The sequence below is a fragment of the Haliotis rubra genome, unplaced genomic scaffold (assembly GCF_003918875.1).
Source record: "Haliotis rubra isolate DU_JTF1 unplaced genomic scaffold, ASM391887v1 Scf93, whole genome shotgun sequence".
In the NCBI taxonomy this organism is placed as follows: Eukaryota; Metazoa; Mollusca; class Gastropoda; order Lepetellida; family Haliotidae; genus Haliotis; species Haliotis rubra.
In genome coordinates, this window is record NW_025767668.1 from 1,082,173 (window position 1) to 1,108,693 (window position 26,521).

General features: G+C 38.0%; 1 protein-coding gene and 1 long non-coding RNA gene across 4 annotated transcripts; one reads left to right on the forward strand and one right to left on the reverse strand.

Moving 5' to 3' along the window:
* Positions 1–239: 239 nt before the first annotated feature.
* On the reverse strand, positions 240–5,319 carry LOC124264536. The gene is made up of 3 exons (XR_006895163.1): positions 5,263–5,319; positions 3,021–3,128; positions 240–710 (listed from the first exon to the last, which is right to left on the reverse strand). It is a non-coding gene; the product is annotated as an uncharacterized LOC124264536 (long non-coding RNA).
* Positions 632–26,521, forward strand: LOC124264532 (SAM pointed domain-containing Ets transcription factor-like). Of its 3 annotated transcripts, none has more exons than XM_046699276.1 (6): positions 632–722; positions 22,326–22,405; positions 22,554–22,950; positions 23,246–23,443; positions 24,725–24,922; positions 25,491–26,521. In XM_046699276.1, exons 2-6 carry the CDS (start codon positions 22,385–22,387, stop codon positions 25,826–25,828), a joined length of 1,152 nt encoding a protein of 383 aa, XP_046555232.1. In that variant the 5' UTR covers positions 632–722; positions 22,326–22,384; the 3' UTR covers positions 25,829–26,521. The 3 variants fall into 3 exon arrangements, with proteins under 3 accessions (XP_046555232.1, XP_046555231.1, XP_046555230.1); XM_046699275.1 differs by lacking the exon at positions 632–722 and adding an exon at positions 21,738–21,877 and having other exon boundaries at positions 22,596–22,950; XM_046699274.1 differs by lacking the exon at positions 632–722 and adding an exon at positions 21,739–21,877.

Below are 26,521 nucleotides of genomic sequence, written 5' to 3' on the forward strand. Positions count from 1 at the left end.
AGCAGTGTATCTCTTCAGTGAGGCGGGGCGGCGGTGTACCCCAGTGGTTAAAGCGTTGGCTCGTCACGTTGAAGATCCAGGTTCGATGGGTACAATGTGTGAAGCCCATGTCTGGTGTCCCCCGCCGTGATATTGCTAGAATATTGATAAAAGCGGCGTAAAACTATCCTCACTCACCCAATCACTCACTCACTCTTCAGTGAGGCCCTAACGTACACATGGGTATATGTATTCAGCGTTTTAACCACCCACAAACATTATTTTTGTCATTAGATTCAGCAATAAAAGGGGATAAACTACTTAGAATTTAGCTCAGTCACACACATTTGTCTGGCACCGATTTATTCAGCAATCTGTATTCGGACCATACCTGTGAATGTGTCATACATATCAATGGACATTAATAACCACCGATGATGATGCTGGTTGTTATGATGTTGATGACATACGTTAGGTTACTTGAGAACCGGAGATTCGAACGTACATTACCAACTGTTAACGCGTTACCAGGAAAACACCATTCCTGATGTGGACGCTTGGGAACAACACAGAAATGTTCATTTTGTCCGTGTCAGATCCGTTTCCAATACAAGTATATAATGATGTACACTTGATTCGATCGTCCGTAATGCCACAGATAAGGGTGCGTTACAGCATCATCTGTTGCCGTGTGTTCACGTTTTTAGTCGTCCTTTAACACGGATATATAGCTGTAACAGAAGGTAGGCACATTGTCATAGTCTTTTGTAACACTTTTTGCCTAAAGTTTTTAAAAAAATGTGTTATGTGTTGTATTATTTGTGACAAATATTAAAAATATATATACAAAATATATCTATATGTGTGGCTAGGTGTTTTATATTGCAGTTTATATTTATTTATAGTATGTTTATGTCATAGTTTTCAAATCTATCTTGAATTGCAATATGTTTGAATTAAGTGTTATACATAGAACTCAAGGGTCAGATATATCCGAGATGAAGTTACACAGAATTTGTTCTGACACTGGATGTGTAATTTATTAATACTGTAGTGTCCTTCACGTTGATGTTCACTCCAACACACAATATGCCAGTCAGTACCTTTTCTGTATGAACTATTCGGTGTTCCATTACCAGTTCATTTTTTTCAGGCCTATATTTTTTCAATATATTTCTGTATGAGTTCATTATATATATGTATGAATTCATTATATATATGTATGTATTCATTACATAGTTGTATGTCTTCCTTCTATATCTGTATGTCTTCATTTTATATGTGTATGTCTTCATTTTATATCTGTCTTCATTCTATATCTGTATGTCTTCATTCTATATAAGTAGGTCTTTATTCTATATAAGTATGTCTTCGTTATACATATGTACGTCTTCATTATATATCAGCATGTCTTCATTATAATATCTGTATGTCTTCATTATATATGTATGTCTTCATTATATATATGTATGTATTCATTATATAGTTGTATGTCTTCATTCTATGTATGTCTTCATTATATATCTGTATGTCTTCATTATATATCAGCATGTCTTCATTATAATAACTGTTTGTCTTCATTATATATGTATGTCTTCATTATATAACAACATGTTCTCATTATAATAGCTGTACGTCTTCACTATATATCTGTATGTCTTCATCATATACTCATGCCAATAATGGTTGTCACCCCTTTCAATTTTTTTAATTGGAGAGGTGGTGTCGGGTGGGGGTGTGAGGTGTGTGTCGGGTTGGGGTGGGGAGGGGGTTGGCAACCATTATTGGCATGAGTATATATCAGCATGTTCACATTATAATAGATGTACGTCTTCATTATATATCTGTATGTCTTCGTTATATAACTACATGTGCAAGGGGCACTATGTATGAGGGTTCCCATACGTGAGACACGTATGACTCAAACATACTATTCTATACCCCCATGTGTGATGGTGGATAGAAAAGACACCATTGCGGAATAGGTATTTGATTGTGATTTGCAGTGTCATGGTCGTGTTTTGAACAACAAGTCTGCAGTCTATTGTCAAGCAAGTAATATTTTGATAACGTTTGTACTTTTTTATGTCAGATTCAAATTTCAGATGTATACGTTCTTGTGCGCATGTTTCCACCTTTATCCTTGTTAGAACTTTACAAAAAGAACTGTGTATAAAGAGACAATCATAACAAAACATATTTTCATAGTTACACCCATTAGTTTCCAGTAGGCTCCTAACCTATGCAAATAATGTACTTAGGGTATCACGATATGCAGGTGTACCTAACACATGATATATTGCTCTGGTTTACAAACTTGAGATGTAAGGAAAACATAATTATCATGATGCTCTTGGAATATAAAGAACACGCGATTTAACAAACGTTCGATGTAAGAACCTTAAAATATAGCAAGCTTCGGATATAAGAACCTCCACATGCCATATGAACGTTAGATGAAGAGAACCTGCAATAACACGAAAATGGCCTGTTGTGGTGTACTTGGGATGTTCTTAGTACAGATACTTAAGCTCTGTATTTCCCAACGATACTAGTATGAATACGATCAGAAGAAAACGTTTTCAGTCATTATTCACATTTACAACCTTTTAATCAATGTATTAGTTTATGAAATGTCTTCATATAGCCTGCGTTAATTGTCGGAGGTATGGCAGTTTGATACACATGGAAATAAGTATCGCTATAATCCATATTTTTCACAGCATGAATACGTTACTATTCACCATAGTAAAGGAACTTATTCAAACCTCACTTACTGTCTTGATAAACTGACCCTCACGGAACGATTAAATTGCAAGTCTGAACGTAAGAAAAAGAAAACCTGTAGTTTATTCAGAGAAGCAAAACATTGTTAAAATGACTCTTTTTGTTTTGCTATAACCATGGTCGCATGACGTTAATAAGTGCGGTTATTTTAAAGATTCTGGCATACAATCTTCAAGAAATCACATAATTATCAATAACCGAGCACAATGTCAATATCTGGTGTAACCTCCGCCAACTACAATACTCTTACCCACCTCCTCATTGACTGTATCAGACGTTGAATTTGACGTTGGGATATTGGGTTCCATTATTGATGGACTGCGTGTTCCAATTTCAATACATCAGGATCTGTGTGGCGTATTCTGGAACCCATGTCCAAACATGTTCTAATGGATCTAGATCTGGTTTCCTGGCGGGAGACTTTCTACCGCCTCTTGACGTAGGGTGGGGAAGGGGGTGGAGGTGGTCACCCGTAGATGTGACGTGGACGGATAATGTTATACCATTTAGAGTCACACACTGTGGGCACGTTACAGAAACTGCTTATGTCCATTTAATAAGTGCTCAAGTTACATGTTGCTTATGTTTGTACGAGCAGATGAGGCAGTGTGGTATTAGCAGAGTAGCAATCAACAAAATATTCGTACAACTGAACGGAAAGTTGCAGGGTGCTTGTGAATATTGTTCAACAGAGCAAGTGTGGCACCATCTACTGCTCTCCTGTCTTTGTAGGCAAACGGAAGTTGGTCTAGTAAATGTTCTGTCTGTTTTAAAATCATTTTGTAATAATTTGTTCATAGCATTTCACAGGAATCAATAGCAAAGCAACGGGTCGGTAATCATTACTAGCAGAATTAATTTGAATTTTTGGAAGGGGATAACGTTAGATGTTTTCCAAAGTAGAGAAATAAAATTAGTAACGATAAACATTTGAAATACCCTTTGAAAGAAATATCATGATCATTACGGCTATTTATTTTAGAAGGATTATATCACATCACAGATTGCTATTTGTAATATTTCAAAACACGGTAAAACATGTCTGTCCCTTTCTTTACTGAAGTCTGGAGTCTCAAATTGAGCGTAGAATTTTGTCATCTTATTCATAAAGTTTGAGCTATCTGATTCTCATGTGTCGGCTTGTTGCCTTTCTTCTCACAACTATCTGAGCACCTTTCCAGCCCTTCAAAGATTACAATAAGCAGACTGTCTTTTTACTTGTTTCGATCGTGGCAGGTGATAGTTAGTTTTGAAGATACCCCAAACTTGTCCCTAAGATGTGTAACCCCAAACATACACCCAGTGCAAAACACTCTCTGCTTTTCATATAGGTGATTTGTTATCCTGAGCGACACGCTCATTGGACGTTTCACTCCAGGATTCTCAACACCAACGCGTTCTCCACCCACCTCTTTTCGTGATGTCCTGTTTGTTTGTAAGCTTCAAACTTGAATACCAATTTTAAGCGTTGTAATTTGATATTACTTTTTACCAAATTCCTTGTCATGACTTGTGTTGAATCCGAAAAGAAAAATATTTGTGCTGTGTGCTACCCGGAGGATTAGATTGGCACGGACAGTAACTAGGTTTAAAGGGACACTGAACCAGAGCTATTTCCGTGGACTGGTTGTTGCTTTTGTTATTGTTTTTCTCCAGTGAGACCCGGATGATATCCCAGAATTCATGACTGTTTCGGTACTTCTGCTGCGCCACCCTCATGCGCAATTGATAGTATAAGTATAAACTGATCAACAAAGATGAAATCTTTTTTACTCGATAATCTTATGTTGATTTTGTTGTAAAATCATGTATAGACTTTGAGGAATAATTTGGTTTCTTATAGAAAAATATTCACTTTGATAAAAATGCTGATTTTGATTTCATAGTAATGTTGACTTTATAAAAATGTTAACGTAAATGGATGTAGAATTTGATTTAGAAATAGTTTGACCTTGAATTTGGTGAGAAGCCTGATGTAATAGCATTGTTTGAAAGTAAGGCTAACTAAGTACATGGGGAGTCTTGGGGAGAGTAGTGAACTTGGGTTCACTACTGTCAATCTGAATGTTGTATTAACTGGCATTATTTTGACAACAAATGAAAACATTTTAAATTTAACCATCTGCCAGTGGTAATAAATGTTAGGACTGAAATAACGAAGTCAATGTACGTCTTTATATTTTGTCTTATAATCCTAATAAGTTTATTGACATATTTGTATGCATTTTGAAACTTAATAAAATGCACACGATCTGCTTATATTTAGTGAATTTATAACATGACTGTAATATCTAGACATCTCATAGATTGCCAACGTGTATCATATTTCACACACACGCCCTAAGTGTGACCTAGTGTATGTTGTCTGTCTCATTACACTTCACGGCCCCCCCCCCAAAATGATTCTGTTGAATGCCATAACAAATAAGTAAAAACAAAATGCAAACATTAAAATTATAACAGACCAAAGTCATAGCAACAATATCAGGCTATTACCTTGTTCGGGGAATGTATCCATCAATATCCACATAAAGGAATGATATACAATCCATCTGCTGCTGACAAAGTATCCTGTTCCATGTCATGTGTCATGTGTCTTTTAACAGTCTCATATGCGAAAACGTGACTTTCGTTTCAGGTTTTTCACATTGGTGTATAGTCCCACTGGTCACCCAAGTAAACCTACCTGGCAACTAATTGCATGATGTCCGCCCTTCTTTAAAAAAGTAATTTAGTTTGCCAATAATGAGCAATCAATCAATGTATTGACGATTAATCCTTTGAAGGAAGGACGTTGTTTTTACAAAGAGACAGGGTTATTCAGTATAGATTAGTAAATCTACATACATAAACACTACCTTTTGCAATTAATCAATCAGCGTGTTATCGGTTAATCCTTTGATCGATGATTGTTTTGTAACCCAGCTGATAATTCCTCCTACTGCTATGCGCATATTACATAAGATGTAATACATTTGCCACATCAGACCTCAATTTATAATGATGAGTATTTACTCCAGACACTAGAAATGCCAAATGGGAACCTTTGTCGGGTAATCTGAGTGGTGTTATCACTAATTATACCTGTTATAAATTCATTAACTGACCATCAAGTGAATGATGACAAATAACATGTGTAGGTTTACCACCAAACAAGGGTTACAGCAAGGGTGTAGTAATCGCTGTATTACATGCAAGTTTGATTGTCTGAAAGAAACAATTATGGGCCGACACTGTTTTGAGGATACGAACGGAACTTCATTGTTACATAAGAAATATATATATAAGCATTTGCTGTGTACTTAGTTAAAAACTGTATATACCTATGTACCTAAGTAAAATTTCAGATTGTTTTTGCAACGGCAAAGTGAGGTTGTTTAGTTTATGGATTCAAATATATCAAATGTGTGTTTTTGATATCATAGCATACGTAATAGACATCATATGTTTACATGATTAAATATCGAGGTAAAAACACAGAAATAGGATCAAATTGGATCAGTCACTATACCATCCAAACATTTGAAAATCTGAAAAAGCCTACACTGCTGGGATATAATATTACAATGAAACAAGAACTACCGGGGATATTTTCAAATAACGGCATCTGAGGGGCATCCACCCTTCCTAATGTCCCACTGATTAGGTTGAAGAAATTCTGCCAAGGTGGACAGTAGCCCAGTCCCCGTTTCCGTCACGGTCGAGGGAGCAAGGGCTGACCAGTTTGCAGATAGGTTTCGTAATTAGTCTGTTGGCTGGAAACATTAATCGCTCTGGATCAGTGTCCCTTTAACATGCAGCTACCGCCATCGGAGGTTTGCAATTTTTCAATACAACGTAGTTGTCGGCATTACCTTACACTTTACTTTAAAGGTTACAACAAATTCTCCTGTACTATTCTTTACGTTAGGTATTGACATCAGAGTTAGTTTTGAGAAAAGGGTGAGATATAATTTAGAGTACAGAAAGCCATAGGGTATTTAGTTATTTTGTCATTTCAGCAAACAAACACGTATATCGAAAATCAAATGAATTAATCTAAAACACTTGAAATAAGCTTGGCTGCAGAAAATAGATTGATGTAGATGCCGCCAAAACGAAATAGCACCTTACCCATGTATCGATGAAATTTACTTATAAATTGAAACACATTACATTGCAATCGAATTTTGATCGGGTTTGACGGTTTATAACTGCCCATCGGACACCTTAACTGTACCGAACTTACAAAGTTACAAATATTATTTAATTAAAAAAAAAACGGTTCCAGGTTTAACACTACATTCAACTCATGCGCTTAACTTTACTATCAACACAGATATTTGCGGATTTATACTGTAATGCAGTTTTATGAGTAATGTTTTAAGCGGACAAGTGCTGTACAATATCAAATTTTACAATTAGTTGTGTATTTCTGTTAATAATCTTGTTAAGACTGCAATGCGTGGAAATAATTATCGTAGAAAAACATTAATTCAGGGATAGAAAAATTATTGTGTTTGTCATTTTTTGGTTTTATTCAGTATTTAGTTTGTAAATTTAAACAGCATGGTTTGCACAGTTCAACCATCTCATTGCAATATTATAAAAGTCAAGAATGAGTTTGCCCCGGGACAGGAGATAATATTATGCATGCATATATGAATTAAAATAAGATTGCAGAAATAGTCTGATGTTGTTTGTTTGAGGTATATCTTAATTTCTGCCAATACATTACTGTGAAATTGATTACAATTGACAAAACACGACCATTAATAAGAAAATCGAGTCTAACGAAAATATTATTCTCGTATTAATGATCTGGATATTTTTCACACGTAATAAACTCTTTTTCACACAGGCTGATAACGATATAGTTCATTTGGACAAATGTGTTTCCTTCATCGCTGGCAATATTCAGTCATAAATCATTCACTGAGTTTCCCTGGTCCGTTAGTTTTCTTGTCTTCTCTTGCACCATTGGGATATGTTTCGGCGATTGATCGAGACTGTTTATTCTCGGGCATTGGCGTAATATGTTCACAACTCTTGAAGGAAAGAATGACTAGAATCACCTTTTACCCTGGGAGATATTCATGAAAACAAATATATAGCGATACAAAGCACTGAGGTTATTAATTTGAACACATTTTAATCACAAATTGAAAAGGATCGGGGACAAGTTCTTACAACTTATTAAACCTCTATCCAAGAATATTTACAACAAATTTCTGCGCAAGCAGTTATAAAAAACAGACACAGAGGAGGATTGACAGAGTTTTGAGTACTTTGTTACCTTAAAATAATTTTAAAATTTTATATGGTATATTTTTGCTTTAGGTATACATTTTTAGGCGTTTCTATGTTTTCCTCCATACTACAAAATCAATCTTAACCGCCTTCGAAGGCCTATTATAAAGTGTCGTACCATTTAAAAAATGAAGTTGCAAAAACATTTTAGATCACTCTCAAAAGTAGGATCGACTCATTCTCTCTCGTTCACTGGCGAAAGGTGTTAATAACACGGGACTAAGCATACACCCTTGGCGCACCCAGTAGTTGTTATAAATGTCTCACCTTTGCATTTCCTGTGTGTGTAAAAAAAAGAGAATCAGAAATAGAACGTCAACGTTGGAAATCAATACGCCTCGATGCTCCAACGAAACGGATTCCATTGGTCGTAAACGGCAAAATAGCTATGAAAATAATATGAAGCAAATCACACATTTATTTCGAACATTTCTCATTGCACGGCTTCAAAAAATAAATACATACATAAAACCCATTTTCCACTCCAAGTATGTACATACAAGGATGGGAAAATCATATTCACGAGTTGGTTGAAACAAATACAATGTACCAACATTTAGTACAATATAGTTTTAGGTGCTACAACTGACATATGTGGGACTGTTTTTTCTATTTCTTAAGACTGTAAATGAAAGCGAGAAAACCCTTTCCACATCCACAAGAAATCATTGCTACAAACAGAATCCCACTACAATAGTTATTACTATGATTCTGCTCTTCTGTCTACAAATATTTCATGCATGTTCGTTAGCCACTTGACATATTATGTATATTAAATATAATTATTATACCATATTAATATCGTCAGGAACCCAGGGTGCAAGCAACCTGTATAATAACTCAACTACATTTTAATCGTGGAGTGTGAAGACAATTTGTTTCCGCATCACTGTTTGTTAAAATATATAGGTTAGACGAATGAGTCGTCATATACAGGATATATTAAACGTGCATAATGGACCGGATTTGTTGTGATGTAATAACTCGGAGAATCCGTGCGTGGGAGAACATTTTTCTTAAATCTTGATTTCATATTATTCACCTGACTATATCATCTTTATGCCTACGAGGTATACATAAAAGAAGGCAATACACATAACAGGATGAATGTAGGCATACTGCAACACGATCTGTTAAATATAATGTATAACTTACACTTTCACTTTCAGGGTTGCTTTAGTCTCGGAGGATTTTATATCCTGCTAATATTTTCTCTTTTTAGAAGCCAAATATATAAATATGGAACTGATTAGATGACATTACGCTCTTTTAGTTATAATTCAAATGGTTGAATTTTGAGTTAACAGTAATCGGTGTGACACATTCCTTCACAGAATGTAAAACTAAACTATTCATAAAATCTTTTGAGATCCAATAATTTGGTCGAAGCTGTAGGTACTTGATCGCTCATATCAGATATTATATCGGCCAGTTATCAAGCAAATAATTCAAATTTGTTCGTTTCGGTAGGACATGTGTCTTTTATGTTTCATGAATCCACATAATCATACTATGTATTGTCTAGGTATGTATAGTCATATGTCCATTAAATGAAGTCATATTGCCTCTTTGCTATCACAGTAATCACCTGTTGTTAGACATGTCAAAATAATCAGATGAAATCTGAGTAAGCTTGTGAGAAGCGCCTTGTGCTATGACTTGCTAGCGCTGTCAGTGTTCTCACGTGATTTTTACTGAAATGACAAATGACTGAAACTGTTTTCAGTGTGGCAGGTTGCAGCGATTGTTTTCATTATTGGGGGTCGTTGTACGTCACAGACACTGCTTCATAACACACAGCATCTTCCTGGGAAAGGAAGCGCCTAACAATTTATGTCTTCATTACAAAACGTTTCCTTTTTTGGACATGCGACGAAATATCAATCTAGTATAGGCAGACAGACAGGCAGTTTAATTGCGTTTATATAGCAATGTTATATAACAAGCCATTCTTGTATATCTTTAAAAATAAAAAAACACAGCACAGGACATATACAATTTCGATACCTTCACAATAAATCTCGACGCCGAAATAATTTAATATATTGGTTTTTTGAAACGTTAAAAAATACGTTTTCGTGTGATAACAGAAGGTCAAATGTCGTAGATTATATCCAAGGGAAGCGTGTTTTTTCAACATGTTGAATATTCGAATTAAAAAGGAGATCCATATACATTGGGCAACCGATTGAGACGAGCACGTCATTCTTTGTACCCTTATTTGTACATATACTGACTGACTGAGTTTAGTTTTACGCCGCTTTTAGCAATATTCCAGCAATATCACGGCGGGGGACACCAGAAATGGGCTTAACACATTGTGCCCATGTGGGGAATCGAACCCGGGTCTTCGGCGTGACGAGCCAACGCTTTAACCACTAGGCTACCCCACCGCCCTGTTTGTACATATAATACAGAAAAGATTCAAGCTGCATCAAACAGAATCGGGGTAACCCTTTATCTGCACCTCCCTCACCCACTTCTGTAGCGTTTAGGCAGTTGTAATCAGTTTCAAGCGCCGCAGGGGTAGCCTAGTGGTTAAAGCGTTTCCTCGTCACGCCGAAGACCCGGATTCGATTCAACACATGGGTACAATTTCTGGTGTCCCCCTCCGTGATATTGCTGGAATATTGCTAAAAGCGGCGTAAAACCATACTCACTCACTAACTCCAGCGCCGCAATTGGATTTGAATAGGGCATAAAGTCTGAAGACATATAAAATGTTTTCAGATTTGTAACGTGCAGAACCAAACCCCTCTGAATTCAGCGTGGTGAGCGAGCAATTCAACCACTGTGCCACCCTCGACCCACTTAATACTCTATGGTTAGCCCGGAGCAACATATACCCTTTCTCTTGTAAGCTGCTATCATTGCCGTCACACAAGTAGGACGTTAAATGGTGGCATGACTTAGAAAAACAGTTTTTTTAACCATTGAAGGCAGGCTAGTCCAAATTCCATATTTGTGTTTGTTTTTTGTAGTTGTTAATTCAGCTGTACAAAACTTATAACTGATAGATTCTCAAGTTCACAATAGCCGAGTTCGTACAGACGCACTGAGAAAATGCAAAACAGGTACATGTCGCGGTATTGATAAACATAACTATGTCTGTCTTTATAATCATTCACATGCTACCTGGTAACAAGATAGGATTACAGGAAAATTAGATTATATGAATTCCTATCTGAAAAAGGGCAGGACCTCACGCTGTTGCATATCCTATATATGATGAGGTGTCACTTGTATACTGTTTAATTCGTAAAGCTTATCCTGAATAGCGCTCTTCCCGAGAGCGAGTCCGGGTCTTGGAGAGATGTTACACTGTACAGTCAGATAGGACTGACTCAACTATGACGTTTACACAGCCAATGCACATTTTGTCAACAAATGTCCATTGTTTGAAATCCAGGTTAATGTCGTATACTAAAGGTTGCAACTATGTAAAGATTTGAAGCTGAAGAATGAATTAAAGCAGACTTCATCAAATTATTTCCAGAGTGGTAGCCTAGTGGTTAAAGCGTCCGCTCCTCACGCTGAAGAGCCGGGTTCAATTCCCCTCATGGTCTTAATGCGTGAAGCCCATTTCTGGTGTCCCCCGCCGTAATATTGCTGGAATATTTCTAAAAGCGGCGTAAAACTAAACTCACTCACTATATTATAAGTATCCATAGTAGCTAAAACAGTATTGGTTAAAGCTCACCTTCGGTGAGGTGGCCTAGTGCTTTAAGCGTTTGCACGTCACACCCTTGCCCCTAAGATACATATATTGTAATTTTCTGTTAAGAAAATATTTATTTTCAACTCTAGTTTCACCTTTGCTCCATATTAGAACTTCTTTGTTGTGCCATGTTTTTGATAGTGCTTCCGATTTGTAAGGAATCGGTCCATAGAGAATCTGGCTGTAGGTCATTCTCTTCATACTGGTCATCATCATGATCATGTTTGTGATCTTTACGAAAGAGCATGCAAAAAGTGATATGACCGTGAAGATCCGGGTTAGAATTGGTCTTCAGCAACCCATGCTAGTCGTAAGAGACGACTAACGGGGTCAGGTAATCATAAGGCTCTCTGACTTGGTTGATGCATGTCACCGGATTGTCTGGTCCTGAATCGATTAGTTAGATACCTTTGTCATATAAAGGGAATATTAAACAATCAAACAAAAAGAAATAGTGATAGATGCATTGAGTACAAGTGTCCCTATTATCCCTTTTGTAGCCGGATTTCCTATATGCTTCAATGCAAGGTGTTTCAAGGCTGTTCGGGTAGTATTTTGTGGATCCTGGTGCTTGGAATAAAATATATAATAAATAAATAGAATATCGTTCAGTCTTAGCGACACTAGTCACGACTCACAATATTAAGTTTTTCTTATCTGATCGGTAAATACGATTGGCCAGTTCACATCCGGGATATTCAACCTACAAACGAACCCTTGAGACCACCCTTTAAGACAATCGTAGATATACGGAGCATTTTGTCTGAATTTAATTTCTTTTTCGATGACACTACGTCACTTTACATAATCCAGTTGTAAAATTCACATTTTCAAATGATGTTTAATTGCCTTGCCTGATTTTTCAAAGATACACCATAAATTCCTCGGCGTTAAAAGAATTTCTTTTTCATTCGTCGTTTATGAGGAGCAAGCTGACATTAGAAGTCGCTGACGTCACATATGATCCCTACGCCCCATAGACGGGAGATCGGGTGAGGTGGATTGTGCATTTTATATGGAGGCCATATTTAGTTGTGTTGTGTCGAAGGAGGGTCTAAACACATACGGCAACGAACATAAAATATTAAAAGTAAACAGTTAGTTGATAAAACTAATATATTTATCAGATATTATGTGTACTATTCGAACGTTTGAAATCAAATGAAGTGTGAGGTTTTGTACGTGTTATACACTCTGATGTGACTACTTGTACAATGACGTTAAGTGTCAGTGGTGCACTCTTGCCATGCGAAGGCGAAGGCTTGTAAACAAACCAGTCAATCAAGTGAACGACAAGAAATTCCAGGGACTGGAAAACTCTTTTTTCTGCCTTTTATAAAATAGTGACATAATGAACTCCATACGTCACAAATAATCGGGTATAACACAGTGCCTCATATAACGAAAAGTCGACTATAACGAACTGTCAGGTTTAACAAAAACAGGGAGAATCTAATGAAATGTCAGATATACTGAAACGACAGGTATAAATAAGCGTCAGATATAACGAAACGGCAGATATAAAGAAGCGTAAGATATAACGAAACGACAGGTACAAAGACTCGTCAGAAAAAACGAAACGACATGTTTAAAGAAGCGTCAGATATAACGGAACGACAGGTATAAAGAAGCGTCAGATATAACAAAACGACAGGTATAAGTAAGCGTCGGATTTAACGAAACGGCAGCTATAAAGTAGATGTAACGAAATGAGTGAGTGAGTGAGTTTAGTTTTACGCCGCACTCAGCAATATTCCAGCTATATGGCGGCGGTCTGTAATTAATCGCGTCTGGACAAGACAATCCAGTGATCAACAGCATGAGCATCGATCTGCGCAATTAGGAACCGATGACATGTGTCAACCAGGCCAGCTTGCCTGACCACCCGATCCCGTTAGTTGCCTCTTACGACAAGCATGGGTTACTGAAGGTTCATTCTAACCCGGACCTTCACGGGTCTGTAACGAAATGGCAGGTATAAGGTAGATGTATCGAAATGGCATGTAATTAACTGCCCGATATAACACAATGACCATTGGAATGAAGGCAAATATAGCAAACCGTCAGTAATAATGAAAATCGGATATAATGAATTAGATAAAACAGAAAATCGACACATCAACTGGCATGTACTTGTATAATGAAACACCAGAAAAACGATTTAGTGGAAAATAATTTTGTCTCATAAAACCAAATTGACAAAGCAAATTCAACGTGTAAAATCATTGTTCATTAAAGTGTCGTTTTAACGAATTAATAGAACTTTCCTTATGAGTTTCAAAACATAACCTATTAACATCCAAATAAAAATAAAGCATTGAATAAACTTACAGAGTAATTTATATCTTTGCTGACATCTTACATCAATATGTATATTGTGAAAATGTTTTAACGCATTAAGCCATTTCTCACCTCTTTATGTCTAAATATACTGGACAAAATAAGTTAGGGATTTTGATAGTTTTATGATTGATATTTTAATGTCAGTGAATAAATATATCATTATTCATAATTTCAAAATGTACATATATCCCTTACTATATTTGTCCAGTATATATGTGTATGTGACATTTATATAAACGCATAACAGCAACTGATTGAGCTTATATAGGTAACTATACTTTCATGAAAATAAACGCTGTCGTCTTTAAGTGTTAACTTGGCATGGGGGAAGAGTGATACTGAAAATAACTAACAATATCTCCATCTTTTAAATGAGAGCTGGTGGGTAGCCTAGTGGTTAAAGCGTTGGCTCGTCACGCCGAGGATCGAGTTCGATTTCCCACATGGGCACAATGTGTGAAGCCCATTTCTGGTGTCCCCCGCCGTGATATTGTTGGAATATTGCTAAAAGCGGCATAAAACTAAACCTCAAAAACCACCTGTCAAAAACGGATATCGTTTGTCACTGTACGAAACTGGACACGTGATAATATCACCATGGCGAGTGGTTGATATTACCGCGTGTATTGCCCGACTCCATTGTAACCTACACTAATTTAACGTTGTATCAACAGAAGAGTGAGTGAGTGAGTGTAGTTTTACGCCGCACTCAGCAATATTCCAGCTATATGGCGGCGGTCTGTAAATAATCGAGTCTGGACCAGACAATCCAGTGATCAACAGCATGAGCATCGATCTGCGCAATTGGGAACCGATGACATGTGTCAACCAAGTCAGCGAGCCTGACCACCCGATCCCGTTAGTCGCCTCTTACGACAAGCATAGTCGCCTTTAATGGCAAGCACATGGGTTGCTGAAGATCTATTCTACCCCGGCATCTTCACGGGTCGTATCAACAGAAGATAACGACAACGACAGAATACAACCTACATTACGTGACTTGAATGATCTTTATAACAACCGGCTAAAGTTATATATAGTTATATCCTAATGGATACATCTAGGCTATAAACGTGCCCCTGTTGTTTATGTTGAAACGGAAACGTCACTTCCGGTTTCTCCAGTCACGGAGACAATGGCTTGAAAGTAACTTAGCATGATGTTTAACCTCGAAAAGGTTGTCCGGATTGATGAGGTAACACCTGGTATCCCATTTAAGCCGTATCATTTAAGTGAATCAGATCATTATAAGTGATTCTAAATAATTTAATGTGAAATATTCTTCATAATTCCCTTGACTTACGAGCGTGTATAATTGCATACAAAAAACATGATCTTAAGAAATCTCTTTAAAAACGAGTCCATGATCAAAAAGGGATGATACCAGATATTTTGCAAAACTAGGGCGTAGCCTGCCCCACTGATGGCACTCATCACAAACACATGCAAAGACAAGCCAATTGTTCACTTAAATACTCACTGGAGCATATCAAACCGAAACATGAGTCTCATTAACCAATTCAGACAATGACCTACTTTTTAACCGATCCGAATTTTCTCGTGTGAAAGTGAAAAGAGGCACAACAAACAACTATGGTTACACTGAAATGCAATTCCTTGTTTCATAAGAAAATGGTATTTACAAATGAATTTTAATTTTAAAGTTTAAAAAAATCCTATTTCTATATTTTATGTCGAGGTTTAGGCAGAATGTTGTTAACCAGGTTTCCGTTGTACAAAACAACCTTAGCGCTAAGACTACCTTAGGTCTATGTTAAGGTATGGGAGTAACGGTCACCTTAGCGCTAAGATCGCTTTGTACAACGGTACCCTGGACGTCACAGACTGCCCCTGTTTGAAGAGGTTGTACAATGAATCACAATTCATCTAGCTCACTGGTTACACCTGTTTTGTGTTTTTTGCGCTCATTAAGTGTATTTTCGTAATGTACAATGTGATTGATATAATATCAAGTCCGTTCCTGACCGCCAAACTTTTCTAGCGGTTTAGCCTCGTTTTGAGATTTCAACGATTTCCAGATTTCCGTTTGTCAGAGTACGCTGTACGACAGAACACGCTGCATGACGTGTTTGCAAGGATTAGAAGGAGCGTAGTGTTGCAATATGCAAGTGATTAGATGTATCAAATAATACTGATTAATATTTATGTATCCAGTTGAATGAGTTGGTCTAAAAATTCTGGACTGGTCATTGTGACTGGTCAAGATGCACAATAAGACGGAACCCAGTCAGCCGGAAACGAGACTGCTGTCTAATCAATATTAATGTTTTGACTTGATACAAGTCTACAGTCCTTTTGAGACAAAATGATACCGATGAATTGCAGTCTAACACACACAAAAATAGACATTAAAAAATCAAACCAACGGGGACTGCAATAAAAACAACAGACCAACTCTAGAAAAAAATGCATAATATTTGTCACAAAAATAAATTTAAATTTGTTTTTTAAACATCGGTCATCATTTATTTGTGCGTTTTCCCAGTTTGTTACAAGGGCGCAGTGGCAACTAAAGGAACAGCGCGAAAAGCGAGATGCACGTGCATTAGTGACGTCAGAGACATGTGATTACTGCTGACTGACAAAGTGAGAGAAAATGAAAGTCTATCATTTACAAGGTCTATGATTTCTTCAAGGATGAAAATGACAGGGGCGACCAAAGTATGCAATTACTTAGTACATACAGCGCACTGCCTGTGCAGCTTGGGTACGTGTCATCTCGCCTGAAATGTCGATATCAGAGGCTGGTGCTCTTGCTTAATACGACGAAAATGTTTACTATTGCAAAGATATCCGTGAAGATCCGGGTTAGAATTGATCTTCAGTAACACATGCTTGTCGTAAGAGGCGACTAACGGGGTCGAGTGGTCAGGTTCGCTGACTTAGCAGACACATGTCATCGTATCCCAATTGCATAGATTGATGCTCATGCTGTTGATCACTGGCCTGTCTGGTCAGGACTCGATTAATTACAGACCGCCGCCATAAAGCTGGAATATTGCTGAATGCAGCTTAAAACTAAACTCACTCACTATTGCAAAGTAGATGACATCACTCATGTCATACAGTTTTGTGGGTATGACTTTGGGTTTGTCACTCAGAACAGAATCCTTATCCATAGATCTAAATGTGAAACAGATGAGGCATCTTATCGTGTATCTGTCATTCCTCGTTCCGGGTTTAGTGGGTATATAAATGGAAGTGGTTGTTTGGTCATTATTGAACGTTTGATATTGATAAATGATATCTGCTGGAGTTACATTCCCTGGGCAATTTCTCATTGAATTGGTTTTGCATGAAGAGAAACATATTTTATCACCATATACAAATGCACAGAATCTATTATACCCCTTAAATACGGAACGAAAAGGGTAAGCACGGACAGTTTAGTTAGACACAATCTGATTATTTCAACGGAAAAATGCATTTGTTATTATGATTAAAGAAACCTTAAGAGTGTATGTCTGAATTTCCTTCTCCGATACTGTCATCAGATTTATATACACATGTACATAATAAAGGCTGCTATGGCTCATATTCACTACGCCATACACATCGTTTACAGTACTGTTAATGAGTATTTAAAAATCGCATGCAACATATTTTATCTTGACGGTGTTGATGAGTAATTAGTGTCTTTGTAAAATAGATTAGGAAGTGGTTTTAAGTCTGGAGACAAACAGGGCTTGTTTTTTCGTCCGCTTAAAAGGAAACATCTGTGGATTTAAATCCGGGTTGAAGTTAATTTTAACAGACAGATATTTAAAGATGTAAGGTTTACCAACGAAACTTTGGGGGATCTTATTCACTTTCAATTAAAATATTATCACTGTACGAAGTTTTCAATGCAATAATTATAAATCTGATAATACGCCATGAACACATTAATATCACATGGAGTTTAGTATACAATCACCTTGAATTTTTAAATCACTTTTAAATATTTTGTATCTAAGGAACGCCAAATTGATAAAACATTGCTTTAATGTTTAATGACATCATTTTTGTTAAAATGTTTTTCAAAAAACAGCTTACACAAACACGCGGGGATGCGCTCTCAGCTGTCTGGAAAACTTCACACTTAATATATTGTATGGTTTAAAATGGGTGACATAGTGTTAACGATTTAAACTTAACCAACGAAAAACGCCCTCCAGAATCCTGTTTGTGTACTTTCAAACACGCATCATTCACGTGTACATCAAATGGTAATTTTGTCAGTGTGAAAAGACCCCACGAGCCTGGGGTTAGTAGTAGTGCTGGGAAAGGTAATAGCAGTAGAAGTAGAAGTAGCTGTAGTTAGCTGTGCGAGTAGCAGCCTATGTTGTAGTAGTCGTGGTAGTTCTTGATGCTGCTGTAGTAGTAGTAGTAGTAGTTGTAGTTGTAGGAGTATCGTTACAGGTCATGGTCATATTTTACCACGGCCAATGAGGCTGCTGTATCAGCGGTAGCAACACATGTAGTACAATACACTAATCAGGTCTAACCCTGTAGTAGACATAAGCAGTTTGTATAAGGATTGTATGTATAATATGATATTAACATTGCTTGATGTTGTCCAACCAAACTTAATACACAACCCTGTACATAAGTCTTTCATCCAGAGTAACTTCCACCCGCGTTCACTCACTATCTCGATCACCATATTGTGAGTGACATATTTCATATGACATTGTTGTCGTCAGTGAACAATTTTCATTTGGTAAAGCCTGAGGAAAAGATGTGTTGTTTGTTTTCATTTTCTGTCGCCTACGTTCTTGCCACACGATATATAATTAATATTTGTTATTATTATCAGTGTGTATTTCCATATTTAAACGTGTGTATCAGTAGAATATACAAACCCTTTGGATGGGAGTCCTCGTGTACAAAACAAAGAACGTGAACTTTAACCAATACTGTTTTAGCTGTGGATACTTATAATACAGTGAGTGAGTGAGTGAGTTTAGTTTTACGCCGCTTTTAGCAATATTCCAGCAATATCACGGCGGGGGACACCAGAAATGGGCTTCACACATTTTACCCATGTGGGGAATCGAACCCGGGTCTTCGGCGTGATGAGCGAACGCTTTAACCACTAGGCTACCCGTCGCCCCTAACAGTTGGTTTACTTACATATCTCATATTTATTTTCATTTCAAATACTATACGACCCTTTACAAACATCGGAGATACAACGACAAAATAACAAGACCTTGCATGGTCTATAATCACTTGGTTACAGATGTTACAGATGGTGTTAAGTGGGTTACAGATGTGGACACATAAACAATCGAAAAACAGAAGCAACAGAAGTTCGAACAAGAAACACTCTAAATGAGTGAGTGAGTTGTTTTACGCCGCTTTTAGCAATATTCCAGCAATATCACGGCGGGGGACACCAGAAATGGGCTACACACATTGTACCCATGTGGGGAATCGAACCCGGGTCTTCGGCGTGATGAGCGAACGCTTTAACCACTAGGCTACCCGTCGCCCCTAACAGTTGGTTTACTTACATATCTCATATTTATTTTCATTTCAAATACTATACGACCCTTTACAAACATCGGAGATACAACGACAAAATAACAAGACCTTGCATGGTCTATAATCACTTGGTTACAGATGTTACAGATGGTGTTAAGTGGGTTACAGATGTGGACACATAAACAATCGAAAAACAGTAGCAACAGAAGTTCGAACAAGAAACACTCTAAATGAGTGAGTGAGTTGTTTTACGCCGCTTTTAGCAATATTCCAGCAATATCACGGCGGGGGACACCAGAAATGGGCTACACACATTGTACCCATGTGGGGAATCGAACCCGGGTCTTCGGCGTGATGAGCGAACGCTTTAACCACTAGGCTACCCCACCGCCCCCACTTTAAATGAACATACCATCGACTGATTCATTAAAAATAGTGGAAACTGAAAAGGTCAAAACGAGCCCTGTGTATTAACGACTGGGGGGAATGTGGCTTTAAGCAATGATTCCGTGCGTACATAATCAGGTGTTTTCCGATCAAAATTAGAACACTTGTACAATTGTAAACTGAGGCAAAACATAATCTTAAATGATAGGGAAAAACAATGTTTTATCCTGCGGCTTATACAGAGAGGATATTCCTTGTAATATAATACATGGTTATCAGTGATGGCGCATCAGTAAGGAAAAGTTCGGATCCAAATATTGATGGAGTATGTGTGTCAACGATAAGAAAAAACTATGTTTCGCCTTTTCAATCTTTTATCCTGTCTGGGTTTTGTAATTGTATTTTTTTTGTTCGTTTTTTTGTTTGTTTTGTTTGTTTGTTTCATTTTAAGAAGAAATAACATAATTGTTCATGGGTTTACCTGAAGTTCTTGAAAGTTGCACGAACATGAGTGCATAACACGTTTTATGGATAGCAACTTCTTTTATCTCTTATTTTCTTCTTTAACAGTGCGGTGGGGTAGCCTAGTGGTTAAAGCGTTCGCTCGTCACGCAGAGGACCCGGGTTCGATTCCCCACATGGCTATAATGTGTGATGCCCATTTCTTGTGCCCCCCGCTGTGATATTGCTGGAATATAAAACCATACACACTCACTAACTCTTCTTTATCACGGCGTTTCAGAGCAAAGTCTTGCTCCTTCATCATTCACCTGATGAAGGGACAATAATTAGCTCTGAAACGTCGTGATAAAGAATAAAAAGGGAAGTTGTTATCCATAAAACGTGGCATGTATTCATGAGGTTACCTTCAAAGCACCAACCCCAAACCTCCACCCTCCCAGGACCTACCCAAAGAAAAAAAAAAAAAAACTCGTCTCCTAACGTGAAACAATGGATAATGGTATAACTTATAATGGTATAAATTATAATTAGGCATAGTGTTCATCTTCAGACAGATGCTCCATCGCGGGAAAAAAAACCACTCGTCTCCCCGAGGCCTAACGTGAAACAATGGATAATGGTATAAATTATAATTAGGCATAGTGTTCATCTTTAGACAGGTGCTCCATCGAGGGACATCGCTACATGAATATGTATTCATGCGCCATAGGAACAACAGCTGAGAATTCTACAGAGTTATATGACCAATGTGAACGAGATGTTCATGATAGTGACAAATTGCCTGCCAGGCCACTGAAACACGTGTTGGTGTTTCAACATCTGGTTGTTAGGCGAAAAGTAATTATATAAATTGGGACCATCTCATTGGCGGACGAGTATCTAGATATACATCACTGACACGCTCCGTCATCAGATTTATTGATTCTATCAAATATACATACACTAGCAATTGCATTTGATATACACACTTTTCGCGATGACAAATAACGGCTTTATCGAATTGGTCTTAACGATACTGAATGTTGTTACATATCTTCGCGTGTCTGAACGCTGAAATCTGGGCGTATGTTGTCTAGTGGGTCTTTTACTACGCTTCTCTAATAATGCACTCGTTCACCAGCTCGCCGAGGCAAGATCTGTTTTCTTATTTACCAGTGAGTCAGGTTTATGACGTATGCAACAGCCAACCAATCAAAATCCACTCGTAGGTGCTTCCCCTCCGTTTATTTATAGCTATCCATATATGTCGCTTGGGGTCAATTTCTAGCCATGCGATTGGCTGACCTCATTTTCCTTCTCGATATGAGTACAAACAATTCCGAGAAGACAACGAGCGAAACTCGTTATATAGCTATAGGTTCTCGTGTGTTTAATTCATTCTTACTCTACCGTTGGATATACAAACAGCACCGATGCCGACCGGTGGGTTTTCAAACCTTGTCTATCTTTATCAGTGAAGTGTGACACTTCTTCAGTAGACTGCTTGTTATTTTGCAATTTACTTTTATTTTATTCTATCGTTGTCCAAAACGTTTATCTGTTCCGCAAGTGCGCACTCTTACATACCAGTTTTCTTAATCTAACATTTAGATATGTACTTTATTGTTAGTTTCGCATGGAATGAAAGTCAATATCTTCTTGAATAAGCCTGTTGAAGTTTTACGTCAGCTTTGTTAAACATGTTATATATTTAAATGTACTTGCACTTTTATTACTGTTGCAAGGAATGAAATATGGTTAATGTTTTCATAGTAAGTCTGTTTTAGTTTATTTCAACGTCGTTAAGCATGTTATATTTAAATGTATACTTCAATGTTTGTGTCGTTTACAATCCTGAAAGGAAATTGAAGTTTTCATAATTTTATTCCAGATTTTCACGTCATCAAGCTCTATCACGATTTGTGTCAAACACCCATCAACTCAGAGGATATGCTTTACCCTGACCAACAAGTAAGTTTGTTTTTTTTAAAAAGAAAACGTTTCTTAAGTTGTCATGTGCACATAATTAAGCAAATATTAAAATAAGGTTTTCAGAAAAGTTTTTATCCATAAAACGTGTCATGTATTCAAGGTTTTAAAAGTTTATACTCCTTTTTAGGTTCCCCAAACCAACACAGTGTTCACCGATGACTTTTCTCAGGTGTCCGTGAAGATAGAACCAGAGGTTTACCAGTATGACTTCACCGGGAACATCTTAGACACATTCTCCTCGTCTCCATTCCCGGCGCCCATCGCTGGCTGCACTTCTGTAACCGAGGTACCCGACCAGCAGCTGACCGAAGGGGCGAGCCCCACCCATCTCATTGACCTAGACATGTATGACAGGAGTGACACCACCATGTATGACCAAAACGTCAGTGATGACAAGCAGGCACAGTCAGGGTATTTCCCTACACCCAACCCAGACATCGCTATGGATGACGGGCTCGATGCGCTGTTCGTTCTGGCAACGAAAGATATCAAAGAAGAGTGCATCGCTCTACAAATAAGTAAAGGTATGTTTTTAGATCCCAGGTGGTTTAACAGGATAGGTGTTTTATAAGCGGGGTTACGAGACTTGCGGTTTACAATTAGCGTATCACCGAGTGATATGTGGTCTTAAAAAACGCGGTACGTATGTGTGTACGCATACGCGTGCGTGTGCGTACGTTCGCGCGTGTGTTTAAGATGTCTGGGTTTATGTTAATATTCCGAAAGCCTCAGCATAAGTTTTATTTGGAAGACTGCGATTTTGATTCTGAGATAATGTTAAACCTATCATGTTTTTGATATTTTCATGTTTTCCAACAGATCCTACTCGCTGGTCTACCCAGGATGTTGGGAAATGGATCACGCACATGTCGAGGAAGATGTTCATCCAAGATGTGAATCTCGAACTCTTTGACATGAATGGAAAGTGTCTCTGCCTCCTCTCGGAAACCGACTTCTCATGGCGATCGCCAGCTGGAGGATCAAGTCTCTTCGCCTCGTTGGAAATATGGAAGAATTGTAAGCATAAGTTTATATTTTCAAATAATTGCAAATAGATGGATTCTTGTCATATGAGAGAAGACAAATATCGTAGTGCGCTTGAATAAGGTGTCTCGTTGAAATATGTTTCACATTTTAACTCGTTTTCTCAAACCATTCAAATATCGTCATGAAAGAATCTTGAATGAGATACTAATGTCCTCACATAATGGTTACATGTCGTGACTGTTTCTCCGCGTCAGTGAAAGACACAGCTATATATTTTTTATTTGGGTTACATTAAACCTAAAGTTGAAAGGAATAGTGATATACACATCGTGTTTCCGTGTTTTGAATGTTAAAGTATGTATTTACTTGGATTTTTAGTACCATTAATCGTTCATAAACACCATGCAAGGCCAACAGCGTGCTATATGATCACAGAGACATGTCAGTAGGGGACTTTGGGTGGATATGCATGAGTGAAATCACAGGTGACTGACGGCATTATACATGTGTAGATTTCTGTCCGCTGGCGTGTTCATTTCACAATCGTGTCAACATGACCCGGCCCATTCGAAGAAATAACAATACTGCGTGTTAATATATGCGACCTGATGCTATCTTGTTTTGGGCTGCATTTGCTGCTGAGAAATACCATGCTTATCTGAAACGTGACGCTTAAGTCGATTGTTTACGACATGCCAGTTCAGGTGAACTAAGTGAGCGCCGCTCCCATTGCCCTCAAAAGTGAGGGTTTGTTTACATACGAAAACCTTTACGCATAACAACAAGACAGATGACGTATTGTCTAACCTTGACCTTTTATCCAGAAAGGTCATAACCTACAAAATATCCCTCACTTTGTTTGGCTAGTTCTCAGCCAATCATAATCTAGCTCTCGCGCAAGAATGCCCCCATGAAATAATTTTTCAACATTAAAATAACATAAACCGTGAGTAATAAACGACTCGTTCAACAAAGCCCTGCAATACCTTTGTAGAAAAGAATAAATATACGGGAGTGAATACCGCGATCCCGTTGACTAATCAAGCGTACGGTGGAGCAGACAGATTGTAATCTATCGTGAGTGCTTAATTGCGAGATTGCATAGACACAGGGCAAATCAATAGCAGAAGTTCCTGCCATTAACCGTTAATGATGCCACGTAACACTTAACGTAACGAAAAAAGCAATGTCACATTAACCCATTATTAACAAAAATACACAATCTCACCTGGATTCGGTGACAATAAAATGTGCGTGATATCCGCGCCTCAAACTGTCCCAACCGCTCTAACCCCACTTTTTATTTTGCAGACTTTAAAATGGAGGAGATGAACGAGACCGGTCGTTACCACTCAGACAGCATGGCCGACTCACCTATGACCCTGGAGGGAAACCGCTTCTGTGCCTCTCCTAGCAGCTCGTCCCCTGGGTCCCCGGGATCGTCAAGCCTTGACAGCAACCCCTGTTCGTCTCCCCGCAGCCAAATGCTTGATGACTTGTTCACATATCGTAAGTATACGTCGTCCTCTCGGGTGTAAATGTCACAGCTTTACAATGCAGGCTATGACTTGTTGACAGCATTGTGTAAGATCCAGGGCTGTCTGCACTGGAGCAAAGGTCTATCTATGTATCCATAGCTACGCCGAAAGACTTACAATTGCACGTGAGTTAGATCCATATAAGTTTTCACCATCAAGACAACAAAGGTGGTGTATGTCTGCAAATACAGTATGGTGGCAAGTGACCTAAATATTTTGCGCATGGCTTTATAAAAATGGCGGTAGATTTGAAATACTAAAACAAACAGAATCAGTTTTGTCGAGCCGTCTTACTGAAAAGGACGAGCAATATGTTCTGCAAGGTAAGCCCCAACGTAAGTCACAACGTGTAGATTAGCACATACGAAAACGCATTGGCTCGTCACGCAGGGTTCGATTCCCAAAGGGTTCAATGTGCCAAGCTAGCGTCTTCTTTTTTGCTTATCATAAATACAGGGCTAGTTCAACGCAACGCTCACTTTGATAATCGATTTAAACCGTGTGACATTATTCTTATGATATGTTTTTTCTTTCTACAGGAGCTCCAACGCAGGAGAAAGAACAACCACGCGAGAAATTAACACCCCCACCAACTCCGCATAAACAAACAATTCACTTGTGGCAGTTTTTGAAAGACTTGTTATTGAAACCCCAGTCGTTCAGCAGTTGTATTAAATGGGTGGACAGATCGAAAGGAATATTCAAAATTGAGGACTCGAGCAGGGTGGCAAAGGAATGGGGTCGCAGGAAAAACAGGCCTCTGATGAACTACGACAAACTGAGTCGGTCAATCCGTCAGTACTACAAGAAGGGCATCATCAGAAAAACAGAGCACTCAAAACGGCTTGTTTATCAGTTCTGCGCACCCTACTTGTAACAACAGCGTTGATTCGCTGTTTGTGATCACATGATCTCCTCCCTAGGAGAGGCGCTTTTGGATTGGTCACCGTGAAGTCAGGACATTTTTGTTGTCGAGAGGGTGATGCGATCAGAAATTGGAGCGCTCATTGGCTGTGATACAGGTCAGGTTGCCCAATGTGACCATACAACCAAATGACGTATGCTGTACGTAACAATACGTCACCAAGGCAGCAGATTATACCTGAGCCACATCTGGAAGGCAGCAAGGCAATTTTGTACGTTCAAAATTGACCAAATACCATAGCATTTAGATCTCTGAAACGTCTTGGAATGAGAAACGGTTTTATGTTTGGTTTTCCCATTCTGTAGTTGAGAAGCCAAGACGTGTAAATCCCGAGTAGACAAGACTTACTGAAATTCATTCTGTAATATATCATACACGTCATTATATTTCACATCTGTCAATCAAAATGTCTCCAAGAGGCTTAACTTATATTCAACGTAGTCGCACAAAGTGTATGTGTAAATAAGTTCAAGTGAGAATCACACTTATCCAAAATGGTGCTTTGAACATTCTATCGTGCGTCCGTTCCATGGAGGCTACTCGTGAACGGTCATTGTGTACATACGTCTCAATTTTCATATGTTTTTTATTTCTATTTTATACAAAATAACAAAATCCACGAAATAAAAATAAAAATGAACATAT

Excerpts from the sequence above, each read along its gene's own strand:
- LOC124264532 (XM_046699274.1), top strand. Across the intron at positions 22,406-22,553 it reads TGCTTTACCCTGACCAACAA|GTTCCCCAAACCAACACAGT; the intron begins GTAAGTTTGTTT and ends ACTCCTTTTTAG. Across the intron at positions 22,951-23,245 it reads CGCTCTACAAATAAGTAAAG|ATCCTACTCGCTGGTCTACC; the intron begins GTATGTTTTTAG and ends GTTTTCCAACAG.